General features: G+C 45.9%; 2 protein-coding genes across 5 annotated transcripts; one reads left to right on the plus strand and one right to left on the minus strand.

Annotated features, from left to right (window-relative positions):
* The first annotated feature begins 13 nt into the window (after nucleotides 1-13).
* Nucleotides 14-4,142, plus strand: MRPL9 (mitochondrial ribosomal protein L9). The gene is made up of 7 exons (XM_024572668.3): nucleotides 14-200; nucleotides 374-530; nucleotides 993-1,117; nucleotides 1,323-1,373; nucleotides 2,383-2,484; nucleotides 2,973-3,056; nucleotides 3,171-4,142. The coding sequence occupies exons 1-7, from the start codon at nucleotides 51-53 to the stop codon at nucleotides 3,303-3,305; spliced, it is 804 nt and encodes a 267-aa protein (XP_024428436.3). The 5' UTR covers nucleotides 14-50; the 3' UTR covers nucleotides 3,306-4,142.
* Nucleotides 4,143-15,888: 11,746 nt separating this feature from the next.
* Nucleotides 15,889-24,797, minus strand: RIIAD1 (regulatory subunit of type II PKA R-subunit domain containing 1). 4 transcript variants are annotated; one of them, XM_071219820.1, is made up of 5 exons: nucleotides 24,713-24,797; nucleotides 24,182-24,258; nucleotides 19,931-19,977; nucleotides 18,598-18,828; nucleotides 15,890-18,111 (listed from the first exon to the last, which is right to left on the minus strand). In XM_071219820.1, the coding sequence occupies exons 1-4, from the start codon at nucleotides 24,794-24,796 to the stop codon at nucleotides 18,758-18,760; spliced, it is 279 nt and encodes a 92-aa protein (XP_071075921.1). In that variant the 5' UTR covers nucleotide 24,797; the 3' UTR covers nucleotides 15,890-18,111; nucleotides 18,598-18,757. The 4 variants fall into 4 exon arrangements, with proteins under 4 accessions (XP_053772041.1, XP_071075921.1, XP_071075920.1 ...); XM_071219819.1 differs by having other exon boundaries at nucleotides 16,532-18,111; nucleotides 18,701-18,828; XM_071219818.1 differs by lacking the exon at nucleotides 15,890-18,111 and adding an exon at nucleotides 23,181-23,478 and having other exon boundaries at nucleotides 18,787-18,828.
* Nucleotides 24,798-26,124: the final 1,327 nt, after the last annotated feature.

Genomic DNA, 26,124 nt, shown 5'->3' on the forward strand with positions numbered 1-26,124 from the left:
CTTCCGTGAGCCGGCGCCGGCCTCCTCCAGGTCCTCTCCGTGCCGGGAACATGGCGGCCCCCATGGCCGGCCCGGGCCCGGCTCTGCTGCGGGCTGCCGCTGAGCGGCTGGTGCAAGGAGGAATCCGGGTGCTGCTGCGGCCGCCGCTCGAAGGGAGGACCCCCGGCCCAGAGCGCAACTTCAGCCTCTCTCACTGTCGGGTGAGGACCAGGTTTGGGTGTCGGGACCCTGGACTCTGTTTGGGCCCTGTACGCCGGAGTCTCGTTTCTGTGGGCGCGCTGATACGTAGCGGGCCCTCCTGGAGGGGCGGTGGGCTCGGGGACCCTGGGGCCTCTGCGTGAAGACTTGCTCAAGCTCCCTGTCTGGCCGCCAGAGCACGGTCATCGTGGAGCGCTGGTGGAAGGTGCCGCTGGCCGGGGAGGGACGGAAACCGCGCTTGCACAGGCGACACCGCGTCTACAAGCTGGTGGAGGACACGAAACACCGGCCCAAAGAGAACCTGGAGCTCATCCTCACGCAGTCGGTAGAGGGTAAGGCCCGGGCCCAGGTACTTCAATCTCAGGCTGGTTCTGCTTTGCACCAACTTTTTCCCCGTCCCGTCCGCTCAGCTGTTTGTTGCCCTTTCCTACTTTGTGGAAAAAATCAGCTCTACATTTGAGACGAGAAAGCCATAAAAAAACACTACGATTGTGCTTTGGCCTGTTGCATGGAAAATTAGGAGTGCAGGGACATCATTGAGTGTGTGGGGGTGGCGGAGAGGCCTGCGTGCCACAGATACGAAATCCAGTGATAGGACAACGCTTCGCTTTGTACAGGGAATATTAAGTTTCTAAATCAGACCCTCAAGAAACGAATTAGAAGTCTCTTAAATGTTGTTGCTACCGAATAGTAACATTTCTTCTAGGAGGAATAAGAACTGAGAGATGCGAGGGGCTTCTGTCTTTGATCATCTTCTCTAGAGGTACTGACCCGTTGTCTGTTTGCTTTGGCAGAGCTTGGAGTCCGGGGTGACCTGGTTTCAGTGAAGAAATCAGTGGGGCGTAATCGACTGCTTCCTCAAGGACTGGCTGTGTATGCATCCCCTGAAAACAAGAAGTTATTTGAAGAGGAGAAATTGGTGAGCTCAAAGAAATGCACAGGGAGGAATAAAACCTTAAGATTTTTTCTAGCAATGTCTGTCCTTTTTGTTTAATTTGAAAATGAAACAAGGACTAGGAGTTCAGAAAACGAATCTATGCTTAGTACAGTTAAGAGTTTATTGTTATTTATTATGAACTCGCTTTTGTTTTTTTCTTCTTTCCATCTTTAATTCTCTTTTCTAGCAAAGACAAGAAGGAAAGTTAGGAAAGATCCAGACCAAGGCAGGTGAGGCGGTGAGTACAAACATATAAAGTCTTTATTTATTATCCACAGGAGTCACCAACCTCTTCTTGAGAGGTTCTTTGATTTCCTTGAAGTCTCTTGATTCAGACACAAGGGGAGCAAAAAGGGGAAGATTTGTAACCTCGATAACTGGTACTCTAGCCTCCTGGGAAATCCTGGCCTGTTAGGTGAAGTGCCCTAGCCTACTGCGTGAGGCCCCAGTCTGGGCGCCAGGGGAGCCATGGAAGAGTGTGAGATGAAGGCTCTGTCTCGGGGCTATTTTCAGACAAATTAGAGAGAATGTAAATACATGCCAAGTGATCAATAAACTCAAGATAGTAAATGATAAGAATGACAGGGACCAAAATGGATTCGGGTGATTGGACAGGGCTTTTTTTCCAGATGGGATTGAATTAGGCCTTGTGGGATTGGTAGGATTTGGTTAGGCCAGGAAGGTGTAAAAGGTATTCTTAAGGGAGAGAGAGTATAAGAAAATAGTTAAAGCGTGCTTTAACACAGAAACTAGACTTAGTCCAGCTAAAGCAGAGGCCTTGTAAAGTATAATATTAGGTAACATGGCTGGAAAGGGGATTGGGGCAGGATTTACAAAACATGTTGAATCCTCAGCTAGTGAATTGATACTTTATTCTGTGAGCAAGGAACAATCATTAACGGGGGAGGGGTGGAATTAAAGCGCCAAAAGTATTGGGTTAAAACAGTCTATGAAAGTCATTCCATCCTGAGATATACCAGTGGCCCCCAATGACACAGAAACATGGCCTGTTTCTCCTTCATTAGGAACATCTAGGTATAGTGGACATTCTCCTCCAAAGTGTCACAAAAACATTTTTCCACAATATCAGCCTTGACATAAGAATGTCCTTTCTCTTTGCCATTCATTTTCTCACCTGTCTTGGCTGTGAGGCAGAAATTGTGCCCTTTTCTTGAGCTCTCAGACCTTGTGCCTCTTGCTAACATGATTCCAACTCTAACATATCCCCCACTTACAATTCCTCTCAGACGGTGAAATTTCTGAGAAGCTGTCACCTGGAGGTGGGGATGAAGAACAATGTCAAATGGGAGCTAAACCCTGAAATAGTTGCCCGCCACTTTCTCAAAAATGTGAGTGTCCCCATGTACTGTACCACTGAGGGTGGCAGCTACCTCCCTGCGTTCGGAACAGGTGTGCATCCAGCTGGAGTTAGGGAAAGTGTTCTTGGGTGGTTTGCAGGGGTGTGGGAGGGCTGAGTAAGAACTAAGGGAGGTCACATAGAATTTGAAGACAAATAAGAGATGGTATCATGTATTTCCTGTCCAGCTAGGGAAAACCTGAAGAAATGTGGCTCACTGGAGAATTTTTCTTTTGTGAATGAAGTAATCTTGGTCTCTCGCCCTTTTTCTCTTTGTGAATCCACCTCCCTTTCTGAGAAATTAGGACTGAGTTTCTCTACCACTATCTGTGGAGGTCTGTGCCCTCCTGTGGGATCAGCCAGGATAAACTTCCCAGTTTTGTTCATCTCTGTACAGGAAATTCTAGAACCCTCTTTATGAGGTTGCCTAGAGTGGCAGACATACAAACAGAGCTCCTTTTTCTGTGATTCTTTTTCCAGCTGGGTGTTGTGGTAGCCCCACATGCATTAAAGTTACCAGAAGAGCCCATCACACGGTGGGGAGAGTATTGGTGTGAGGTGACGGTGAGTGTTCACGAACTAGTTCTTTTTTCTGGCAGGGTGAAAAGCTGGGATTGGGTGCTGTTAGCTCTGATCTGCACAACTGATCTCTGGGGATTCCTGTTCTTGTATCTACAGGTAAATGGCCTTGACACTATAAGGGTACCTATGTCTGTGGTGAACTTTGAGCGGCCCAAGACCAAAAGATATAAGCACTGGTTAGCCCAGCAAGCTGCCAACAGAATGGCCTCCACCAGCTCCCAGATGATCTGAACCTACCCGCTCTCCCTCAAAAGCAGCAAAGCAGAATCTGAGGCACCGTGGAGCAAAGACGGGCCAGCTCTGACCAAATAATTGAATTTTAGAGAGCACATGGGGACATTGGACGCAACTGTATATGCAGTTTCACATGTATATTCATGTGGAATTCATCATCTTGCCATCTTCACCTTCCACTGTTACCACATCTAGCCCTGTTCGAGTAGTCCTGCTCAAGGAGTACCAAGCTGTAGATTTGATAAGCTGAATATTAATAGGCTAAAACAGTCCACATCCTATTTCCTCTTCCTCCACTGGAATTCATTGGGACAAATGGAAGAGCTAGCTATTATCTTTAGTCCTTGGCTCATCCTCATCCAAAGTGAACGAACATTTATGTCTCAAGAAGAAATAAAGAGGTTGTGTTCTTTTTAGGTGTTTACTGTGCTTCAGTAGCCTGGGGACAGGACATCCACATTGGATGTCCTCTTGAGCCACCAAGGTTTGCTACGAAAAAGGAAGAATAGGATACATTTGCAGGCTGCAGTTGCTGTGGGCAAGTTACTCAGTGAGCTGTAAGTCTCTGGCCTTAAAACTTGCTATCATTAGGTATATTGATACAAGTCATCAATATCAACATGCACAATGGCCCTGGCTGGTGTGGCTCAGGGGATCGAGTGCCAGCCTGTGAACTAAAGGGTTGCTGGTTTGGTTCCCAGTCAGGGCACGTGCCTGGGTTTTGGGCTGGGTCCCTAGTTGGCACACAAGAGGCAACTAATTGATGTTTCTCTCCCTCTCTCCTTCTCTCCCCCTCTCTCTAAAAATAAATATTTTTTTTAAAAAGTGGAACAATGAATTAATGTCTCTTTCTCTCAAATCAAATACTTTTTTAAAATAAATAAATAAATAAGCACAATGGATTCTACTTTTCTGAAGCAATCTAAATTAAAGCCCAAGGGTAATTGCTGGGGAAAATGAAGCTGGGATGAAAGAAGCTTAAAAAGGAAACTTCTGTTTTGTTTCTTGAACCAGCCACTAAGATTTCAAACCAAACCAAAGTTAGGATGGGGACTGGTGGTATTATGGAATGGGTACCTTGAAAAGAGGTGAGGAAGTAGTTCTGCATAACTTTGAGGTCCCTTAATGGGAAAAATACCCAGCTGTTGAAAGTGAATTATGCTAGTGTCACTCAAAATGAGGGGTCACGCAATTTAGGAAGGGTAAAGATGGGACGTTGACTCTTGCTGTCCTTAAGCAGGGCCTACAGAGCTTGGTTTTTGTCAGACTGAGTTAATTAAGCTACCGCGCAGACAATTAAGCACTTTCATCCACATGAAGCCATCTCAGCTGCACTGATAACTACCCAGGCTCACACTTGCCAGAACGCTGTAACTGAAGTCTAGCACTGGTATTGTTTGAAATTTGCCATTTCTATGATCCCCATCCCTACTGTTACTGAAATGGAAAGCTCACTTAACACAGTATCTTTCCACACCACCACCACCATCACCATCGTGAAGTCTCTGAGATTGAGCAACAGGCACAACATTCCACACAACTAATTTCAAAGTGCTTAGATACTTGTCATAGGCCCTGGCTGGTGTGGCTCAGTGGATTGAGTGCTGGCCTGCAAACCAAAGGGTCTCTGGTTTGATTCCCAGTCACGGCACACACCTGGGTTGTGGGCCAGGTCCCCAGTAGGGGGCATGCTAGAGGCAACTACACATTGATGTTTCTCTCCCTCTCTAAAAACAACTAAATAAAATCTTTAAAAAAGAGACAAGTTCTTCCTGTTAAAAAAAATACTTGCCATAGGGTGGAGATTTGCATGCAGGAAGTTTATTGAGAATTTTCTGGGTCAACACCTGTGTGGGAGAGAAGGAAGCAGGATTGGGTAGAGGAAGAAGAGCTGATAATCTTAACAAAGATTTCAGTCAATCCCACAAGGTCAAGCTAGGATGGATGGCTGTGCAGAAATGTGTATCCTGGTGAAACAAATGGCCAGACCAATATACCCCACATTGATGGGAAAGGGGCATGACCTGGAGTGAGGGGAATGACTCCGGCAAAGGTAGTTCCCAGAGGGGAAGCCAGATGGGAGCTATCAGTATTCTCGGCAGCTGGGGAAATCAGTGCTTCAGTCCTGAAGGGAGGTTTCTGAGCAGCACACCACAGTTTCCACTTTAGTCCACCTCTTGCACTGCTCCGATCTATTTGCTTTGTAAGTTCTAGAATGATCCCTTCAGGATTCTGATGGGCCCTGTTTTCTGGGAAAACTTGAAAGACAAAGGTCTGAGCCACACCACAGACATCTTCTGCTGTTGTAGTTTGTCTTAAGCCCGCAGTTGGTACTTACCATCTCCCTCCTAAACTACCCATTCTAGATTCCTACCCGCAGCCCCTCAACTTGAACTTCTGCTGGTTGGAATGGGTTACCTGATAAGGTAGCCAGTCATCAGGCCTTTCTCAGACTATGGCTGTACTTGTCCACTTACCATCAAAATTAGGCAAAGGAGAAGCCTAAGTGGATGGCCTGGATGCCAAATATTGTCCTTCCCTGTCTATATTGTGTAACAGCAGCCCTGCCTCCTGATTTTCACAGTCAGTTCTGCCAAGATAGTGATTTCTTTCTTTACCTGCTTGTCTTCTTGGTAGTGATCTGAAGTAATGAGGTGGCAGCCATAGCTTAAAGTTTAGTGACTCTGGGTGTATCCACTGGTGGAGATATTTCCCTTCTGGGAATTAGGACTTCTAAATCCTCAGAGCCCAGAGTTGGGATAGGAGGCAGTGTCCCCCACTGGGTCACTTGGACTGATGGTAATGGGGGGCTTTGCTTATGTCCAACTTGTTTCTCAGACCCATATATTTTACTTAGGAACATAGCACTATAGGATGGCTATTGATCCAGGGCATATACTGCATCCGGGAGCATGGTTCCTCATCTGTACAGAGTATCATCAAGATGGCACCTCAGCAGTGCCTTCAACAGGCTGTTCCATCACTCTAGGTGGTATGGTATGTGATCAGATCGGTGGACCCCATGCTTATGTACCCAGTGCTGTACCTCCTTGATAAAATGTGGGTCTTGTGGTCCAATGCAATGTTATACAAGATCCCAGGCTACTGGATCAAATATTCTGTAAGCCTTTAGCAGACAGGAAAGGCAAACTCATAGCCCTAATATATATCAATTCCAGTTAAGATGGAACACTGCCTCTTCCAGGGTGGCAGGGATTCGATATAATCAACCACCAAGTGGCCAGATGGTTTCTCTGAGGAAGTAGTGACATCAGGGGCTTAGTGTTGGTTTCTGTTGCTGACAAGTTGGACATTCACAGCAACTGTAGCTTGATCAGCCTTATTGAGTCCTTGATGTTGGGCTCATGCACAGCTTTCGCCATGGCTCCTCCATTCATACACCCATTGTCCCCTCTTCAGGTGCCAATGACAGAGACTGGCCAATATTGATTGGCTAAGTCATTCAGTCTACTTGGTGGTTCAGTGTCTCCTGTGGTGGATGTTCTCTGGTGGGAATTAACATGCAGTATAAAGATCATCACACTTTGTACCCATTCTTAGTTGAATTAAATGCCTTTTCCTCAAACGTCCTTGTCTTCAGATTTCCATTTTTTTCTTCTAACAGGCTCCTGAACAACTAGCAGAGCCATTCACCATTGCCCGTGAGTCTGTATTCTTTCTTCAGCCAAGTGTGCTGCCTGAAGCTCTACCCATTGGGAAGATTTCCTCTCACTGCTGTCTTTCAGGGCCACTTCTACATGGGGCCATAGTACCTCTACAGTCTATTTTCAGCTTACTTCCACCTTATAAGACAACCCATACATTAACCAAGCCAGCCTTTTCCCTCTCTTGTCATCTGATCATAAGGGATTACCGCTGCTCTGTGTGGTGATAGATATGAACTGAAGGAGAAGCATTGGGGCAATAGTGGTGGTTGACTGGGGGGGTCTGGCCACCTGCTTATGCAGCTTGCTTTTGTCTTCCAGCTCTGCTTGTGCCCAATTCAATATGTATCATTTTCATCTTATGAAGGACTGCTGAGGGACCCATCCATACAAGCTTATGACTGTGAGTCTGACAGAACCCAGGTTATAATAGGCATTTCTGGCTACATGATCACTTTATGTCCCATGGCCAAGCACTTTTTCTCAACTAGGACAAAGTAACATGACAGCTGCAATCTTTTGAAAGGTGTAATACTCTTTCAGATGGCATGGCCTTATTCTAGAACCATTGGGTCTATGTGTGACTTCCTATTAAAGCTTGCTGTAAACAGCATGTGGCATATGTTCCATCACTGACATCTTCAGTTGAATAGATGTGCCATTTGTACCACAGTCTGGACCTACTGCAGAGCCTTTGCTTGCTCTGGGTCTCACTCAAAGTTGGCAATCTTTTGTGTCCCCAATATATGTGTCAGTGCCATATTCCCAAGTGTGGAATATGCTATCTGTAGACCTGAAAGAGGTTTACCAAGCATTGTCTTCCCTTAGTAGCGAATTATGAAATTTCCCCTTTATTTTGGAGGAAACGTCATGGCGTGGTCCAGACCATTGGACCTCTAAAAACTTCACTAAATATTTGGGGTTTATGTACTACCATTTGAACAATGTTTATCCTGCCAAGGCCTCCAATGTACTTGCCACTTCTTGCTTATCCTGTGCAATTAGCATGATTTCATCAATATAGTAATGTGATATTTTGTGGAAAGTCCAGATGATCCAAGTTGCTTCAGATTATATTGTGACGTGAGTAGGAGAGTTTATATGGCTCAGGCACAGGAATATGTTGGCTATCTCCCACTATTGGCTTTGAGTAGGTAGAGGCCAGAGGTGCTACTAAACACCTTCCAAATGCATAAGACAGCCCCACAGCAAAGAATTATTTGGCCAAAATGTCAAGAGTACCAAGAAACTTCGCAGACCACTTTTGACACATTCAATCAGTCACAGCACCTTCTCCATAGAATGCAGAAATCTTTTTTGAGTTTCAGTTGTGTTTTTACCTTTCTTGAAATAATAAAGCATAATACACTGAAAATGTTGCATATTTTTTTCATCTTCAACATTAAAATGGCTGCCCAAAAATTTACCAATTTTGATGTTTTTTTCAAATGCATGCTGATATGACAGCTGTCACAATACAGTCTGACAAAACTGTTTTGAATGAAGTTAAAGACAACTAAGTGCTACTAGAGCCATCTTACAGAAAAAATATAACAGACTTTTTGGCCAACACTTCAAAAATAAACAACACACTTCCAAACAATCCATGGTTCAGTGGGGAAGTCTCAAGGAAAATTTGTTTAAATACACTGAACTGAAAAAACTTAAAAAACAACATTTCAAAATTTGTGGCACACAGCTAAAGCAGTACTGAGGGAAAACTATAGTACTGAATACATTAAAAAAGAGGAAAAGTCTCAAATCAGTCATATAAAGTCCCACCTCAAGAACCTAGAAAAGGAAGAGCAAACTAAACTCAAAGCAAGCATGAGCAACGAAATAATAAAGATAAGAAAAAGAATAGAAACCAATGGAATTTATAAAAGAAAACAACAGAGAAAATCAATAAACAAAGAGCTGGGTTTTTGAGAAAAAAAATCAATGAAATTGACAAACCAGTACAAGACAGGCCCCCCAAAAGACACAGCTCTCAGAAATGAAATACAGCATATCACTAGAGGCCTTGCAAATATCAAAAGGATGATAAGGGAATACTAGGAACTCTATACACATAAATTTGACAACTTAGACAAAACAGACTAAATCCTTGAAAAACACAAATTATCACAATTATCCCAGTATGAAATAGGTCATCTGAATAGTCCTGTAACAATTAAGGAAATTGAATTAATAATTTAAAACTCCTATTTCTCCTCCACCAAAAAACTCTCCAGGCCCAGATGGTTTCTCTGGAAGATTCTGTCAAATGTTTAAAGAAGAATCAACACTAATTCTATATAATTTCTCCCACAAAAAAGAAGAGGAGGTAATACCTCCCAATTCATTTTATAAGGCTAGTATTACCCTGAAAACAGCAACAGTACAAAAATGATAAGTATAGACCAGTATCTCTCATAACTATAAACACAAAAATCCTTAACAGAGTCTCAGCAAATAGGTGTTAGCAATGTATAAAAAGATTTACACACCAAGCCCAAGTGGGATATTCCAGGGATGCAAGTCTGGTTCAATATTCAAAAATCAGCCCAGGTAATCTACCATATTAACATTCTAAAGAAGAAAATCACGTGATCATGTCAATTGATACAAAGAATCATTTGACAAAACTCAATGCCCATTCATGATTTTTTTAATTTCAAAAAATAGAAATAAATACAGGGAAACTTCTTCAGTTTGACAAGAACATCTACAAAAAAGCCTGTGGTTAATATTATACTTAATGGTGAGGGTCTGACTGCTTTTCTCATCAGATCAGGAACAAGGCCAGTATATCTACTCTCACCTCCCGTATTCAACGTAATGCTAGCAGTTCTAGACAGCACAATACAGCGAGACACGGAAGTAAAAGGCATACAGATCAGAGAAGAAAAAATAAAACTGTCCCCATTTAGAGATGACATGATTGTCTATGTAGAAAATCTCAATGAATATTTAAAAAAACTCCTAGGAATAAATTCATACACACACACACACACACACACACACACACCCCCGATGTGGACACCAAAATTAAAAATACAATACTGTTTACAATTTCTTTTAAAAGTGCTCAGGTATAAATTTAACAAAATATACATGGGATTTATATGCTGAAACCCGCAATGTTAATGAAAGCAATCAAAGATCTAAATAAATGGAGAGACATACTCTGTTCATGGATCAAAAGATTCAACGTAGTAAAGATGTTACTTCTTCCCCAAACTGACATACAGGCTTAATGTAATTACTATCAAAATTCCAGAATTTTTATGTAGACATAGACAAGATTGTCCTAAAATATATATGGGAGGTAAAGGAACTAGACTAGCTAAAACAATCTTGAGAAAGAGCGGAGTGTGAGGAATCAGTCTACCTGATTTTAAGACTTCTTGTATAGCTACAGTAATCAATGCTGTGTACCATAGATGAAGGAATGGACACATAGATCAGTGCAACAGAACAGAGATCCCAGAAACACACTCACGCAAATATGCCCAGCTACTTTTGGACTAAGGCACAAAAGCAATTCAATGGAGGAACGATGGCCTTTTCAACAAATGGTATTAGAGCAATTGGACAGCCATAGGCAAAAAATGAAACTCAACCTGAGTCTAACACCTATACAAACATTAACTCAAAGTGACCACAGGCTTAAATGTAAACTGTAAAACTAAAATTTTCTTCAATAAGAGAAAATCTGATTAAGATCTATGATAGTCAAAGAGTTGTTAAATTTGACGCTAAAAGCATGATCCATAAAAGGAATAATGAAGAATTTGGACCTCATCAAAACTGAAAACTTTTGCTCTTCGAAGCCTATGTGAAAAGGATGAAAAGACAAGCTACTGGGAAACAGTATTTGCAAACCACGTATCTATCCAACAAAGAGCGTTCTCTTCAGTGTAAAAAAGAACTCTCAAACTCAGAGTGAAAAATTACAATCCAATCTGAAAATGGGCAAAGGATTTGAGCATAAATTTCACCAAAAAAGATATAAAGAGGGAAAATAAACATGAAAAGATGTTGCCATGGCTGGTGCAGCTCAGTGGATTGAGCACGGGCTGCAAACCGAAGGGTCGCCGGTTCGATTCCCAGTCAGGGTGCATACCTGGGTTGTGGGCCAGGTCCCCAGTGAGAGATGAGCGAGAGGCAACCACACATTAATATTTCTTTTCCTCTCTTTCTCCTTCCCTTCCCCCCTCTCTAGAAATAAATAAAATCTTTCTAAAAATACACCACATGAAAAGATGTTCAACATAATTAGCAATCAGAGACCAGAAGGATCTGCTTTAGATTCCATGCCACCTGTGGCCTGGGGTCAGAAATTTGACTTCTGTCCATTGTGCTGGGCCTTAACGAGAGCTTTCTTGAGAAAGTATTAAGTTGTCAGTCTCACACTGAATAGTCCTAACCTCCAACATGGAAACCTTTTTCACCATCACGCCTACGCTTGTGATGACCTCCTCAGTGACCATTCCTTGTGCCAGGTCAAATTGGTCCCGATACTTCACTGAAATAATAGCTGCTATCTAAGAAAGCCTACTATGGGCCAGACATGATTATGGAGCCCAGATATGTAATGACAACTGCTGGGAACCACTTTGTGTGGTATTGGAGACTGTAGCCCCGCACAAGCGAGGCCTTTAAAGAGGCCTGTAAGACTTGACCAGAAAGCCAGGAATGCAGAAGGCAGGCATGACCCGATACTAACATCGAGGGTTCCCACGGGAAATCAGGCCTGAAGAATGCATTGTACCCTTTGAAGCTTGCTTTGCTTTGTATGGCTCTGTTGATATAAACCAGACGTTTAAGTTCCAAGCAAAAGGAGTGAAACACACCTTAACAACCATCTGGCGTCAGCATGTCTAACAGACCCTGACCTGAGGCAGATCTCTATGTTTCTTCAATTGTTATCTATACATAGTGTCTGTTTTCTATGACTATAGCCTTTGGACTTTGATTGATGAGCTATGCATGCATGCTGTATACCCCGGCACATACCGATGCCAATAAAAGCCACTTCGGAGAAGGGCTCAGGGCATTGTCCACTAGAGGGAATCGCTAGCCCCTTTTCCCCCAGACAGATTGTGTCTGGGCAGACTCATTTCATCTGCAACCGGGAGGACTCCGAGGGACAGGGGCAGGGGACAGGGGTTGTCTCCCTTCAGACAACCCTCACAACTCCACAAGGGACCTGCTCTCCTCCTTTATAGAGAAGTAAACTCAGCAACAACAGGGGTGGCTTAAGAATGCTGGGAGTTCATTGTTTTCAACAAGCATTTAGTGAAAGGCTGACATATGCAAAGCACCTTTGGTTCTTTTGGATTCAAGCTGAATTTTCCTGTGGATGGTGAAAAACTTTAGGGTTTTCACGTTCGTGTATGCACACCAACCTGCTCCCGGGGAGATGCTTTTACACACCCAGCATCGGCATCCTTAGAGCTCAGTCATGTGCAGGACGTATAAAGGTAATATCTAGTAGCAACCCCCCTTTTACAGATAAGAAAGTCAAGGCCCTAAGAGACTGTTAAACACGAAAGTCAAAGTGAGAGAAGACATCAGAAAGAATTTCCTTGGAGGAAAAAGAATTGCCGTTCAGATTTAATAATGGGGAGCTATTATATTAGAAGGTAACTTGGTGCCTATAATTCCAATTCAACCGTTAACATTCAGTTCCCATGTGGGGGCCCCTGTTACAGCCACCTTCTTGTCCTGTCCCCGCCCCACCACCACAGTGCCAGTCAAGTGCCCTTCCTCTGTATGCCCATAATGGCTTGGTTGTTTCTTACCATTCCACTTTTGAAACTGTTATAATTACGTATGTATTCGTCTTCACTCCTTGAGGAAACAATGTGTTTTATTCCCAAAACTTTGCATTCTGAGTACACAATGTGCCCTAATAGTTGTTGAATAAATGAGCAAATAAGTGAATGAGTAAACGAGTGAATGAATAGTCCACCTTCTGAGGTTTCTTCCAACACTCTTGAGAAGGGGACATCTAAGGAGCTCATAAAGCAGCACTGGCCAGAGATAAGGCCCTGAATTTGGTAACTTGTGAAGAAACTTACTATTACAGGAATCTGTAAATTTCTGAATGTTTTCCCACTCTTAGCCCTGTTTCTCTTCTTCCTGCTGGCTCTTCACACAGGCACTCTCCAGGTGTTGTATCCAATTCTGTGGCCGTGCCCAGGAGAGGGCAGCAGAGGCCTGCCCAGCTAGGAGGAGAGTGCCTTGCTTTCCAGATGCTGCCCTTCCTTCCCCTCCTAGAGCAGTGAGAACCAGGCAGTCCTTACTGCCGGCTGGCCTGGGAGTGAACAAGCCTGAGGAGACCTGCTCTCGCTGGAGCTCACATTCTTGGAGCCACAGGCAATGATGAGAAAACGAACACACACGACAATATCGGACACTGTTGGGTAAAACAAAACAGAGTGATATGATAGAGAATGCGGGGGGGGAGTTTAATTAAATACTTTAAAAATGTCTGGGGACAGTTACTTCAGCTGGCTCCCCAGGTAAAGACTCTCGGAAAAAGTGACAGGAAGCTACCTAGGATACTGTTGGTTGGTTAACTACTCAATTTCCCAGCCTCCCTTAAGGAGGGAGGGGCCTTGTACACAGCTCTGGCCAATGAGATGTTAGTGAAAGTTGGGAGAGGGAAGCTTCTGCTTTCCAGAAAAGAACAAGAACTGGCAGAGTCCCTTTCTGGTTCTCCTGCCCCTCCATGACCATAAAGGAGAGCGAGGAAACTGAAGAGAGGCCGGTGCTGAACAAACACCAGCAGCCACCACCTCCACACTTGCTGTGTGAGGAAGGCAAACCCAATCTGCCTAACAGAGTCCTACTCTTAGCAGTTTTCTCTTCCTTGCCGTGTAGAGCACCCCAGCTGGGACTGACAGCCCTGTGAAGATTGGGGCAAGAGAAATCCAGGCAGAGTTCAAAGACCTTAAAGTGGGAATGGCTTCAGCCTGTTTGGAGGAAAACAGAAAAGACGGGTGTGGCTGGATGCAGCGTGGGGTGGGGGAAGACAGATAAAGTCAGAGAGGTGGAGGAGGTCTCACAAAACTTAGTAGCCCCTGGAAAGTCGTCTGGGTTTTATTCTGAGTGGATGACAGGCTGCTGAAGGGGTGAGCAGAAGAGTGACATACTCTGATTTAGGTTTCTTAAAACATCGTTCTGGCTCTAACTCTAACATGGAGAATGAGTCAGAGATGCCGGTGGGCAGACACTGCTTGGGGGCTGACTTAGCTGTTCCTACTCTTCTTTTCTCTTGCCATCTTTTGCTCTAAAAGCTAGAGGAGTTAAAAGTTCCCTTCCCTGGTCTCGGTTGCACTTGGGGCAAACCATAGGACCCTGTGAGACATAGGTAGGGAGGATTTTCAGAAACCTTTTCTTTCCTGATAAAGGGGGACAGACTCAGCTGGTGTGGCTCTCCTTCCTTCTTCCCACGGGGAGGACAGAAATGGCCCCTGGGCGTGCAGAGGCCCTCCCGGAACTGTAAGGCCACACAGGCTGGCAGTGAAAAGACAGAAGGCTGGTCTAGGTACCGGTCTACATCATTAAACATGTGAATCTTGTTTACTGCCAATGGTTTCATTAGGTGAGAAAAAGAACCCCCTATTTGCATAAGGCACTATAAATTGGGGTTTCTGTTACCTGCAGCTAAATATATTCTCAACTTACATAGTGGGGACAAGAGTCAGCAAAGAGACCAGCTCAGACATGAGTGATGTAGGTAGAAATGATGGTGGCCTAGACTATGGCAATTGTCTTTGAACAGGACTTTCTATTCTAACCTCGGTTTTCTCTAACTAGTCTTCCACAGTATGACACTTTGTAAATACAAAGTTTTCATCAATTCCCCTTGGCTTGAAATTCTTTGCTGGCTGTGCATTGACTATATGATGAAAAACAAAACTTGTTTGCCTAATATACAGTGCCCTTTGTGATTTGTCCCCACTTTGTCTCCCACCACGCCCACTTTTGCATTTTACACACCCCCAGAGGACACACCCCTAGTGAACACTCCCACATGCTAGGCCCCATCCATTCTCCATCCCTAATCCAACTCAATGCTCAAGGAAGTTTAGTGGCTTGGCCAAGACCACACATCTAGCTAGTAAGTGGCGGGTCAGAATTTAAACTCCGATCTGATTTCAAAACAAATTAGAGCTTCGTTTCCAAGAGGTCTGAAGGCAGGTGACTGCTGGGCTGTCCAGGTGCTCACAGATGCTGTTGGGGTCTCAGAGCCTTCTGCTCTTCCCTCTCCACCACTTCTGAGGACTGGTTCTCACCCTCCTGCTTGTTGTCTCATGGCCTTAGATGATTGCTCAGCTCAACCTCACATTCAGGTTCAAGTCAGGGAGAAAGAGAAGAAAAGGGAGGGCTACATCAGCTTAATCTGTTACAACCCCTTCCTGTATTTTTGTTATAAAAGCAAAAGCTTTCCTAGGAACCCCCAGCACACTTACCCGTAGCTAGCTCATGGAAATATGGCTTCCCCTAGCTGCAAGGGAAGCTGGGCAACTGGGGAACGTGATTGCTGTGATTGGCTTAGATAAATAGAATCCACCACTTGGGATAGGGCCCACTGCTGTCCTCAGCAAAATTGGTGTTCTATAAGCAAGGAAATAAGGGGTAGTGAAGATGAACAGGCGACAAACAGGACAATTAAATTCCTGACTCCTGCTCAGCAGAAGGGAAGCACTGGGGTACCCTGACTGCCCCATATCTCCCCCTGTATCTGCCTGGCAAATCCTTTCTTACCCATCACATGCCAGTTTCCATGAGCCTTCCTTTACTCCTTCAGGCACACCTGGTGTTCTTTCTTCTATATTTTCCTGCATTATGTATCTACTTCCATCACAGGTATATAATTGTCTTCAAAGCAGCAAATAAAATGTGAGTGCTCAATTACACAACCACTCATTCTCCCCACGAATGCATACCGAGAGCTTGCCATATTCCAGACACTGTGCTAGGAGTCAGGACTTTAATTGTGGCCAAGTCTGATTTTTGAATTTAAACTGCCCTGATGGAGCGGTCAGTCTAAAAGGTGAGATATGTAGACAGTTAAGGTTTGGGGGGGAAAGCAGTCCATCTCCCAGACCATAAACCACTGCGTGGACCTCTCTGCCTCACTCCTGGAACCCAGCACACTGCCTCACACAAAGCAGATACACGATGACTGCTGCTAAATGCGCTCTTTACTCAGGAGGGCTTTGAAGTATATTTTATTTTTTAATCTAATCTTTATATTTTTTCCATTACCATTTAGTACCCCTGTGCCCTCCCCCCAGCAATCATCACACTGCTGTCCATGTCCATGAGTCCTTTCTCCTTTTTGCTCCATCCCTCCACCCCCTAACCTCCCCGCTTCTACTGGCTGTCATCCTGCTCTCCATCTATGAGCCTGTCTCTGTTTTCCTTGTTAGTTCAGTTTGTTCATTAGATTCCACACATGATGAAACAGATATATTTTTAAAGATTTTATTTACTGCCCTGGCTGGTGTGGCTCAGTGGATTCAGTGCGGGCCTGAGAACCAAAGGGTCGCCAGTTGGATTCCCAGTCAGGGCACATGCCTGGGTTGCAGGCCAGGTCCCCAGTAGGGGGTATGTGAGAGGCAACTACACACTGATGTTTCTCTCCCTCTCTTTCTCCCTTCCTTCCCTCTCTCTAAAAATAAGTAAATAAAATCTTTAAAAAAAAGATCTTTATTTATTGATAACATCTTTATTGAAAAGATCTTTATTTATTTATTGAAACATCAGTGTGTGGTTACCTCTCACACGCCCCCTACTGGGGACCTGGCCTGCAACCCAGGCATGTGCCCTGACTGGGAATCCAACTGGCGACCCTTTGTTTTGCAGGCCCACGCTCAATCCACCGAGCACACCAGCCAGGTGATGAAATACATTTTAAATGAAATGCATTTCTTCTGTCTCCCAGGAACTCCCGCCCCCAAAGCAGGAGCCATTGTACCCTCACAGTATTAAATCATGCACTCAAACACCTTGAAAAACACTTTGCTCTCTCCCCACACTGGTTCAGGTTGCTTCTCCCAAGAAAGGTCCCAAGAGTGTCTACTATGAAACAGTCCCGTCAGAGGCCCTCGGTGGATGATTTCGGCTGAAGACTTCATTAGGATTTTTGAAACAGAGCCATAGCTACTGATGTATGATTCTGAAAGCACTTAAAATAATGCCTCAGGTTTGTACTCCAAAGCTTATTATGTGTAGTTTTTAGTTCTCTAAATGCCCTAATTTGTTGCCCTTTCTACTGCAGCTGAGAACAAAACAGACAGAGATAAGGTAAATGCAGTCTCTGCTTTCGCTATGCTTCTGTTGCCATGGTGATGTTGACAAGTGACACACAGATGACAGGTCCTTCACACAGTGGAGCCAGTGGGTAGTGGAGGCCAGGCAAGACATAAAGGGGCCACATCCATGCCTCCTGGCCTGAAGAGGACTTCCTAAGACCAACTGGTCCATTCCCGTGCCTCTTGGCTGAAAACCAGATGGATGGGTGGCTTGTTTCTAAAAATCCTCAAGAACGAAGCCTACCACCTCTTTGAGTCACCTGTTAGGCTCATACTTCACAGTATTCATTGATCCTGAATGGTTTTCTATGTCCAATCTCATTGTCTTCTGCTGTCCTTCCAGCCCAATTCCTCTTGTTTCTATCTTAATAAGTTAATCATCACCTGTATACCCAGAACATAAGATAAGGAAAAATCAAAAGCCACTGTTGCAAGGTGGACTGTTTCGGGACCACCACGGCCAGCTGTGGTCCTCAGGGTCCCCACCGCTGTTCTTTCTTCCAGTCTTGGCTCTGCAGTGGGTGGCCTGAGAGGTGGGGAGTACACGTATTGAGGCCCATGTGGAAACATCCACCTGACCTAACTGAGTGGCCCATGAGCTGCCACTGAGAGGAACAGGCCCACCGCCTACCAGGTCAAACTAGGGGCAGAGCGGCCTTCCCACGAGGGCTGTCTTTCTCCTTCTGAGTGAGATAAAGCAGAGAGATCAGGAAGGTCTGTTTTTAATGAGTATCTTTAAAAGCCTTTGCAAAGCAGACAGAGCCCAAGGCAGCTTGAAAACCCACACTGATAACAACAGGACTCTCTCACTTCCAGATGACCCTGCAAAACAGAAATGGTTCTGCTAAATCAGGAGTGTGGCTTTTTCCCACCTCACATTAAAAAGAGAAAAAAATCCCAGCCATCAAAATCATTTCAGAAATCATCCTGCCTGTAAAATGCGGGATGGCCCCAATGGCCTAGCCTGGTTTGAAGGGGAGGGGAGCAGGAAGTGCCCAATCCACGGGGCAGTGAGGGAAAGCGCTCTCACCCTTTCCAGAAGCCCTGTCTGCCCTTACCACGGAGGACACAGGAAAAGGCGGAGTAGGCAGGAGCAGTCGGAGAGCAAGGTCTTGACACTAGCAGGCCCCGCCCCTGTCTCCGTATCACTCTCTTTCCCCTAACTACTCCCATCTCTGTTCCCTTCATCCATTTCTTCAGATTAAGAAGACAAATGTCTCTTCCTGCCATGGACACACTAGACAAACCCTGGGCCTCTCTTCACAGTCCCTAGTCCCCAGAATAGTGTCAAGAAAACTAAACACTTGCATGAACTCTTCTCTTTGCTTTCCTTCACACCCTGGGCCCAGAAGCCAGTGCTGAATTCACAGGAGTAAAGGAACGTCTGTCTCCAAGTGAGGTTAGCACCCACCCCCAGGCTGGATGCTTTCTGGTCTCTTTCAACAGCAGAGCATCATGATTTTGCTAATTAAGCCGCTTTCTTCTCCTTAATTAGCTGCTTGTGAATCTTGTTGGGAAGTCTTGGATCCGTGAAGTAGTCTGGGATAAGAATCAAAAAGAAGAAATCATCTAAACCTAAGGGACAAAGACTGAGGGGGCGGGAAGGGTGGGGAGGCAGGTACTCGGCTAAAAAGTTAGGTTGGCTTGGTCTTTGCAGAAATGTTACTGGTGGCCCCACTTTACCACCTCATATGAGATGTCACAGCGAATCCTGTGATCACTGCCCCCCTACTATTCCCCTCCCCCAGCAGTCTGAGCCTGCCAGCTCCAGCGAGCCAGAGAAGAGCTTACACAGGAGGGCTCCTGCCCCTCCATACTGGCGTCCCACAGCTTGCTGACGCACAGGGAGCCATCAGAGGGCTGAGGGAGCCTCTGGGTTTTCTGCTCCCAGCCCATCTTGGGACCCAAATAAATGCCAAGTGTTATTCTCGTCTCAACTCAGCTTGCCAACTCTTGCCTCTGAGATATCACTCCCTCCCTGAAAATATCCTCTCAGAGGAGAGCCAGGCTCTAGGAGAATGACGACAGAAGAGGGTTTTTATACACCCAGCATAATGTAAATCAGAGACAGCATCTGCTGTGGCAGCAGAAACACTCTTGGATTCAGTTAGAAATGGTTTGAGGTCGTAACCAACTTCCAAGGGCTAACAGGACCCAGGAAATCATCCAGCCCCTTCTCTTCCCTCTAAATGCCATTGACCTTAAGCCATCTCCGGGCAGCGGAGCCCATTAGAGTCACCCAGGGAGCCTTTAAAACTGTGGAGGCCAAGCCCTGCCCCAGACTAATTAAATAAAAATCTCTAGGGTGGGCCTGGGCCTCAGTATTTTAAAAGCTCCCCAGGTGATTCTGATGTGTATCCAGGGTGGAGGGCCTGCTTCCAGATCCCCAGGGAAAGAGTTTGGGGAAACTCAGAATTCTTAACCCTCACCATGCGGAAGTTCTGCCTCATTTCTTATCTGTCCTTGTTTTGAGGAAATGACAACGGACAAAATAGCCTTCTAGAGAAAGTTCCCTTGGGGGACACAGGGTGAAGGCATACCCCAGAATGTGAGGAGAATCCCAGCTTGTCAAGGCTAAATTCCCAATACTACTCCTTGTGCTGGTTTACCAAACACGCGCAAAGGACACTGCCTTACTCACCTGCAGCGAATTCTCGGATGTTGTCTGGCCTCTTCAGGAACATTTCTCTGAAAGACATTAAGGGATAAGGACAGGATGCAAAGCAGGCTTTAAGGCAGGCCGTGGCCGCGGGTCTGGGACTTTCAGAGCTGTTGCGCTGAAGCCGAAGGAAGCTTGTCATGTGTTCAACAAACACATTCACAAAATCAGAGACCTCGCCAGGGGTGGGCAGCAAAGATGAAGAGCACGCGGCCTCATCCTCGAGGGGTGGTGCGATAGATACGCAACCCCACAACCTTCTGAGTAAGTTTAACCATGAATTTCCACAGGGGGTGGGACTAGAAATACAACAAAACAAAGCTGAAAAGGTGAACTTAAGAGGGTTGGTGGCCGGCCCTCCAGTCCCGCAGACAGACCCTACGACAGCACCCGCAGCCCCAGTGCCGCTGGGAGTCAAAAACGCCTTAGCTCGTAGAGAGTTTCATGGTTCATAAAATACGTTCACAAACACCATCTCAATTAGCAACAACTGGTGAATGACTGTGCCATTTTACATATAAATAAACCAAGCCTTCAAAAGGTTAATCATTTGCCCAAATTCCCAAAGTGAGTAAGTAAAGGAGACGTGCCCATGTTTTCTGATTCCAAGGCCAGTGTTCTCCCCCAAGTCCTCATGGCCATGGCTGCCCGGCCTCTCCAGCCCAGATGGCCTTGCTGGCCCAGAGAGCCCCTGCCCCTCAAGCATTAAGAATTTTGCTTCCCTTCTTCTCCCTCAATTCAATTTGAGAATTAGTGAGCACACACTATGTGTAAGTAACTGCACTAGATAAGAGATTGGTGTGTATACACACACACACACACACACACACATTTTTAAAAATCTTTACCTGAGGATATATTTACTGATTTTAGAGAGAAAGAGAGAAACATTTGATTGGTTGCCACCTGCTCGCAGTCCAACCAGGGATCAAACCCACAACCTAGGTATGTGTCCTGACCAGGAATCGAACCCGCAACCTTTTGTGTATGGGACAACTGAGTCACCTAGCCAGGACATAAGAGACTGATATATTTTTAAATATAAACTGAGGCCCCACCTCAAAGAAATTACAATCAAGTAAAAGGGAATGGGTAAATTCCCCAATGTCCAAAAAGGCCACCTCCAGGAAGTGCTACAAGAGCCGGTATTAGTGTGCTCAGAGATCAGAGAGAGAGAGAGAAAGGTTACTGAGACCGGGACCCCAAAAATCTCCACAGAGCAGTGCCACCTGAGAAGACCCTCGAGGTGCACACGGGATGTGGTGCAGGACAAGGGCTGAGGGACAAGAGCATTCCAGACCCAGGGAAGCCCCAAGAGCAAAAACCCAGAAATGAAACAGTCTTGTGTTCTACAGATGGTGAACTCCCCAAGGATAGGTACTGGGTCACTCAAGGAGTGGCCATGTCCCTGCAAGAGGTCAGTGGAGTGATCAGGGAGGTTCGGTCTGGCTGGAGTAGGCGGCACAAGAAGGGAGTAGCAGGAAGTGAAGGAGGCTCTATAATGGGCGCCATGAAGGCCAAGGAGAGACATTTATACCCAATTCAAAAGACAAAGGCAATGCATACAGACTGGCCTAGGCCCACAGTGGAATGCAATACGGAAGAGAGAATGGGGATCTACAAGATGCCGTTGGGCAAAAGCAGCCAGACACCAGAGAGTACAGGCTGCAGAAATCCATTTACTTCAAGGCGAAATACAGCTGCACTACTAGAAGTCGGGGTGCTGGCCACCTGTCCTGGGGCTTGCTTCTAAACAAGGGAAAAATCAGATAATTTTTTACTAGGAGGGGCCACAAAGGGCCTGAGGTGCTAGTCAGGTTCTATTCCTTGCTCTGGGTGTTACTGCCACATGCGTAGTCACTTGTGAAAGTTCATCCAGTTTAGGATGTGCCACCTTTCTGTGCTTTGTATTTCAACAGAATGCTTAAAAAAAGAAAAGCAACGGTGTAGATCCACTGAAGATTTTTCCAGCCAAGGAAAGCTATGATCAGTGCCGTGTTGGGGAGGATTCATCTGCCTGGGTATTTACAAAAACATTTAATAAAACCTTTCTAAAATTTCACGCTTTTGCTATCATAGCTCCAGCCTAAAATCTGACCTCTCTGGGTGCCTAAAGTAAGAAAGATCCCTCCTCTTGCCGTTTTGTAGGTTCAAAATTCAAGGTACCAAGAGTTCTGTACACTGTATTAGTACAGGCTGGAGGGCTGTGGCCGAGCGGCCATAAATCACTAGGATCAGAAAACCCAACTTGGGGGGCTTGCTTCCCAACAAAAACAGTTCAGAGTCTCCGGTGGCTTGGAGTGAGCCTAGAGCAGAGACCTGCACAACAGGTGAGGACAGGTGTGCTGCCCAGGATTGTGTCCCCTCTTCTCCCTCCCTCTTTTTCACACGAACGACAATCTGAAGCATCCAGTCCAGACAAGGTGCTGATTCTGGTTCATCCTGGCACCACCCAAAGGAAGTAATACTAACGTCAAACAAACAAAAGCAAACTGACCTTCAAACACTTCCTCTCCCTCTCCCACCTCCACCCCAGGAAGAGAAAGGGCTAAAAGGGGCCAGAAGGATTTCAGGTAGGGGAGCTTCAGGGCCTGCAAAAGGAAAAGCCTGCTGTCCTGGGGAGGGGGGATGATAAGGAAGGAAAGGGAAGATGCCTGGGGCTGTCCCTCTGCAGCCGGATGCAGACGTCCAGCTCTTGGAAACTGTTTCTGGAACAGAAGTAGGGCCATCCCTGACATGTGACTGAAAAAACACCCTCTTCACCACCCCAAAGGATTCTAATCCTTTTGTGGACAACACAAATGATGATTTAGTTCGGGCTTTTAACCTCTATCTCCAAGCTCCCCCGCTGGAATCATTCCTAGTTCTGATTGCAAGCTCCCCAGGATAGGAAGGATGTCATCCGTATTTCCCTTTAGAAGAAAAGGTACAAAAACTGACGGCCTGATCCCCAGGGCTGACATTGGCAGAGGACCCCCTAACCTACCTTTTGCCCAGGCTTTACCAGTGGCCCAAATAAAACCAACCTTCACAAACAGGTTTCAATTTGCCCTTTCTCTCTCCCCTCCTGCCCTCTGAGAACCTGCGGCCACTTGGAGAAAGGGCCAAAATTTAAAGAATGGTGAAATCCAGGAAAAACAAAGAGGCCTGAGAAAGAAAGACACCTCTCCAGGTGTGCTTTTGAGAGAGAAAGGAGAGCCCCATGTCTGGCCTCCCAGCTCCATGTTCTTACAAGAAAACACAGTGAAAAGAACAGGAGTTTGGGTCCTGGTTCAGCAACTCGAAGAAGGCACTTCACTTCTCAGACCTTAAATAAAAAGCCTGTAAAATGGAAGTGATAATATACTATCTTTTGTACAGTCGCTGGGAGGATCAGCAAAAGTGTACCAAGATGCCATCACTGTGTGGGCACTGGGGACTCAAAAAGTTTCCACCAGCTTAGAGCTTCAGTCCAGGCAGAGAAACAGAAGGTGGACAATGCAATTGCAACGCTGTGTGATAACTTCTGATGCAGGAAACCAACACAGTGCCTGCAAACGAAAGCCATTATTACGATTTAAACCTTGCCTGTGTGTCTATAGCCGAACAGTATTTGAGGTAGCTCTATTATTTTCACCCATCGCTGCTCCATGATGTTTCCCCCTCAATTCTTTGTCTTTCGTGCCGTGAGACTTTTCTATCAAACGCATGCCATAGGGAAAGGCAGCATGGGGGATGGAAAGAACATGCACCAGGATATCCTGGAAAATGGTCTTTTCTCCAAGACTTACCGAAGAGTGACTCCCAACTCTTGGAGTCTTTCTACAACTATGTTCTCAAGTAGGGAAGGGCCAGACATCTGAATTTGTTTAAAGTTCTAGTGAGCTTGTTAAGCTTCTCTGATGGAGAATATTTTATACCCAATGGCTGCCCGTTGAGTTTCTCAATGCCAGTTCCTTATTCCAAGTGTCACAATGTATATAGGTTTCCTTACAACTACAATGAATGAATATTAGTACTTTTGAAAATTTAGAGATAACTGGAGGAAACCTCTAGAGATAACTCAAGAAACCACTGGGTGTCACAAACCCAGAGCTGGAAAAATCAAACCTCAGGATATTTTGTAACGTTCAGATATTTTGTAGAGGAAGCAATGGGGAGAGCGAAAAGAAAGAAGTCACTCACACTCATCCATCCCCAGGTTTGGTAAACTTTTCCACTAGTTGCTCAAGGCCAGTCTGGAATAGTACCTACCGGAAAAAATCACTTAGGAGCAACTCCACTTCTTTGTGGGCCCTTAGGTACTTTTCGTTAGCAATCCGAGTCTGAATCTGGGGACAAGAGCAAAACGTCACGCTCGATCAGGAGGCAGATTTCAGGGTTGAAGCCCTGGAGGCGTGAAGGACTGGGGAAGCAACGTGCGCCTTACCCGGGTCTTTCCGCTGGATGTTTGAAAATGTAAGCCCTGCCTTCTTGGAAATCAACATCCATCTCCATGCTGCCTCCTACGCAAGCTTAGGAGACTTAACTAAGGTCGGGTCTCCATCGTCCGGAACTCCTGGTTTGTGTCGAAATTTACATATCCGGCAGTAATCTTGGTCCATTTCTTCGTGCAGATCCTAGTTTTAGTTCTTCCTGCACTTTAAGGGATTCACCGGGGTCCCCCCCGCCAGCCTTCTGCCCCTTAATCTGGTACAGGGTCCCCTCTCGGGGTCCTCCTCCCTGTCTGGGTCCTTATCCTAGGAGAGCTGCACTTAGGTGGAGGCGAGGGCGGGGCGCACCCACCTTGAAGTTGCGCAGCTGCTCCAACTGCGCCGGGCTCAGCGCCCCAGGGTCCGGCGCCAGCAGCCCACCCGGCTGCATCGCCATCTTGTTGCGGTCGTCAAGGCGACGGGCCGCGCGGGTGAGGCCCCGCCCCCGGCCCCACCCCGCCCCCAAGCCCGGCCCTCTCCAGCTCCCAGAGCAGGCAGAGCGCAGCAGTGTGGGGTGGCTCGGAAACTGAGTGAGCGCTGGAGGGTTAGGTTTTCCCCAGATTTGGTGACTGATTTCCCGGCTTGACTGTATACGCAATGAGCCCTTTTTCTTGACTTCACCCAACCTCAAATAGTTTTTTTTCTTAGCTCTAGAGCAAAACTGGAAAGGAATTCCTAAGGCAGAATCTGGTTCCTGACCCTCTCTTGGGCGAAGCTGGATGAAGGCTAGTAGTAGGGAAAGAGGATCCAGGCTTCTTCTCTTACCGCCCACCCAGAAGCCAAACCCTTCCTCTGTCCTGTAGACCCTTAATACCGAACTGTAGGATTCTTAAAACAACATGAAAGCACCCCACAGGATGGAGGGAACTGATTTCTGCAAAGGAATAAACGGTCTCAGAGTAAAAATGCTGGAAAAGACGTGGGGAAACAACTTGCCAGAAGTCTCCCCTCTTGGACTGACTTTCTTGTGTAGATTAACCTGATCCTCATAAATTCTAAATTATTTCCCCCATTCCCAATTCAGTTGGAGTGGAGAAAGGCAGTCGATCTTCAAGATGTGTTCTTCTAGTATCTACTTAAGAAGGGAAGTGAACGATAAAGCAGAGAGCTGAAATAACAGAGGCCTGGAATGGGGAGGAGCCTGTCATCTCTTGTATGTGGGCGCTGAGGTTCTACACCCCCAGGGGTCATGCCCAGCAGAGGTCTTCTGCCAGCCAGCAGCCAGCCAGCCAGCCTGCCTGCAAAGTGAACTGAAAAGGGAGGCTGCCTTTTCAGATTTGGGAATAACCGCCCACAAAGCAAGGAAAAAGCCTGAGAAAAAAAGCCCTGCATTCGCCCATGGCCTTGGAGGAACCTCTCAAAGGTTGGTTGCCTCTATCCTTCTTGGCAAAGACTAAGGAAAAGAAGTAAAAATGTTGGTAGTTCCCAAGCCAGGAAAAACCCAGAAGAGACAGATTAGGTAGTGGGCTACAGGCCTCTTCCCAAGAACCCCTTCCATTGGTTAGTAACCATTTTGGTTGTTTGTGGTTTTTAGGAGAGTTAATAGAGTGAGAGGTAGATAAGCTGCCATCTGTCAGAAATGATTTTTTTTTTTCAGGCAGGAGCAGAGATTAATCAGAGGTGACAGTTCCTGTTGGCCAAGATCTGCCTCTCCCCACTCCTCTGTCCCCCAGAGAAGTTGGTGGTGGAGCCTCCAGAGCTGCACGACCCAGTGAGTGTGGTCGC

This window comes from Desmodus rotundus, chromosome 12 (assembly GCF_022682495.2).
Source record: "Desmodus rotundus isolate HL8 chromosome 12, HLdesRot8A.1, whole genome shotgun sequence".
Classification (NCBI taxonomy): Eukaryota; Metazoa; Chordata; class Mammalia; order Chiroptera; family Phyllostomidae; genus Desmodus; species Desmodus rotundus.

Coding starts and splice junctions, on each gene's coding strand:
- MRPL9 (XM_024572668.3), top strand. CDS start 51: ATGGCGGCCCCCATGGCCGGCCCGGGCCCGGCTCTGCTGCGGGCTGCC. Junction 1,374..2,382: donor AGACCAAGGCAGGTGAGGCG/GTGAGTACAAAC, acceptor AATTCCTCTCAG/ACGGTGAAATTTCTGAGAAG. Junction 2,485..2,972: donor CCCGCCACTTTCTCAAAAAT/GTGAGTGTCCCC, acceptor TTCTTTTTCCAG/CTGGGTGTTGTGGTAGCCCC.
- RIIAD1 (XM_053916066.2), bottom strand. CDS start 24,796: ATGGCGATGCAGCCGGGTGGGCTGCTGGCGCCGGACCCTGGGGCGCTG. Junction 19,978..24,181: donor CTCCTAAGTGATTTTTTCCG/GTAGGTACTATT, acceptor AATGTCTTTCAG/AGAAATGTTCCTGAAGAGGC. Junction 18,112..19,930: donor CATCCGAGAATTCGCTGCAG/GTGAGTAAGGCA, acceptor TCTGTTTTGCAG/GGTCATCTGGAAGTGAGAGA.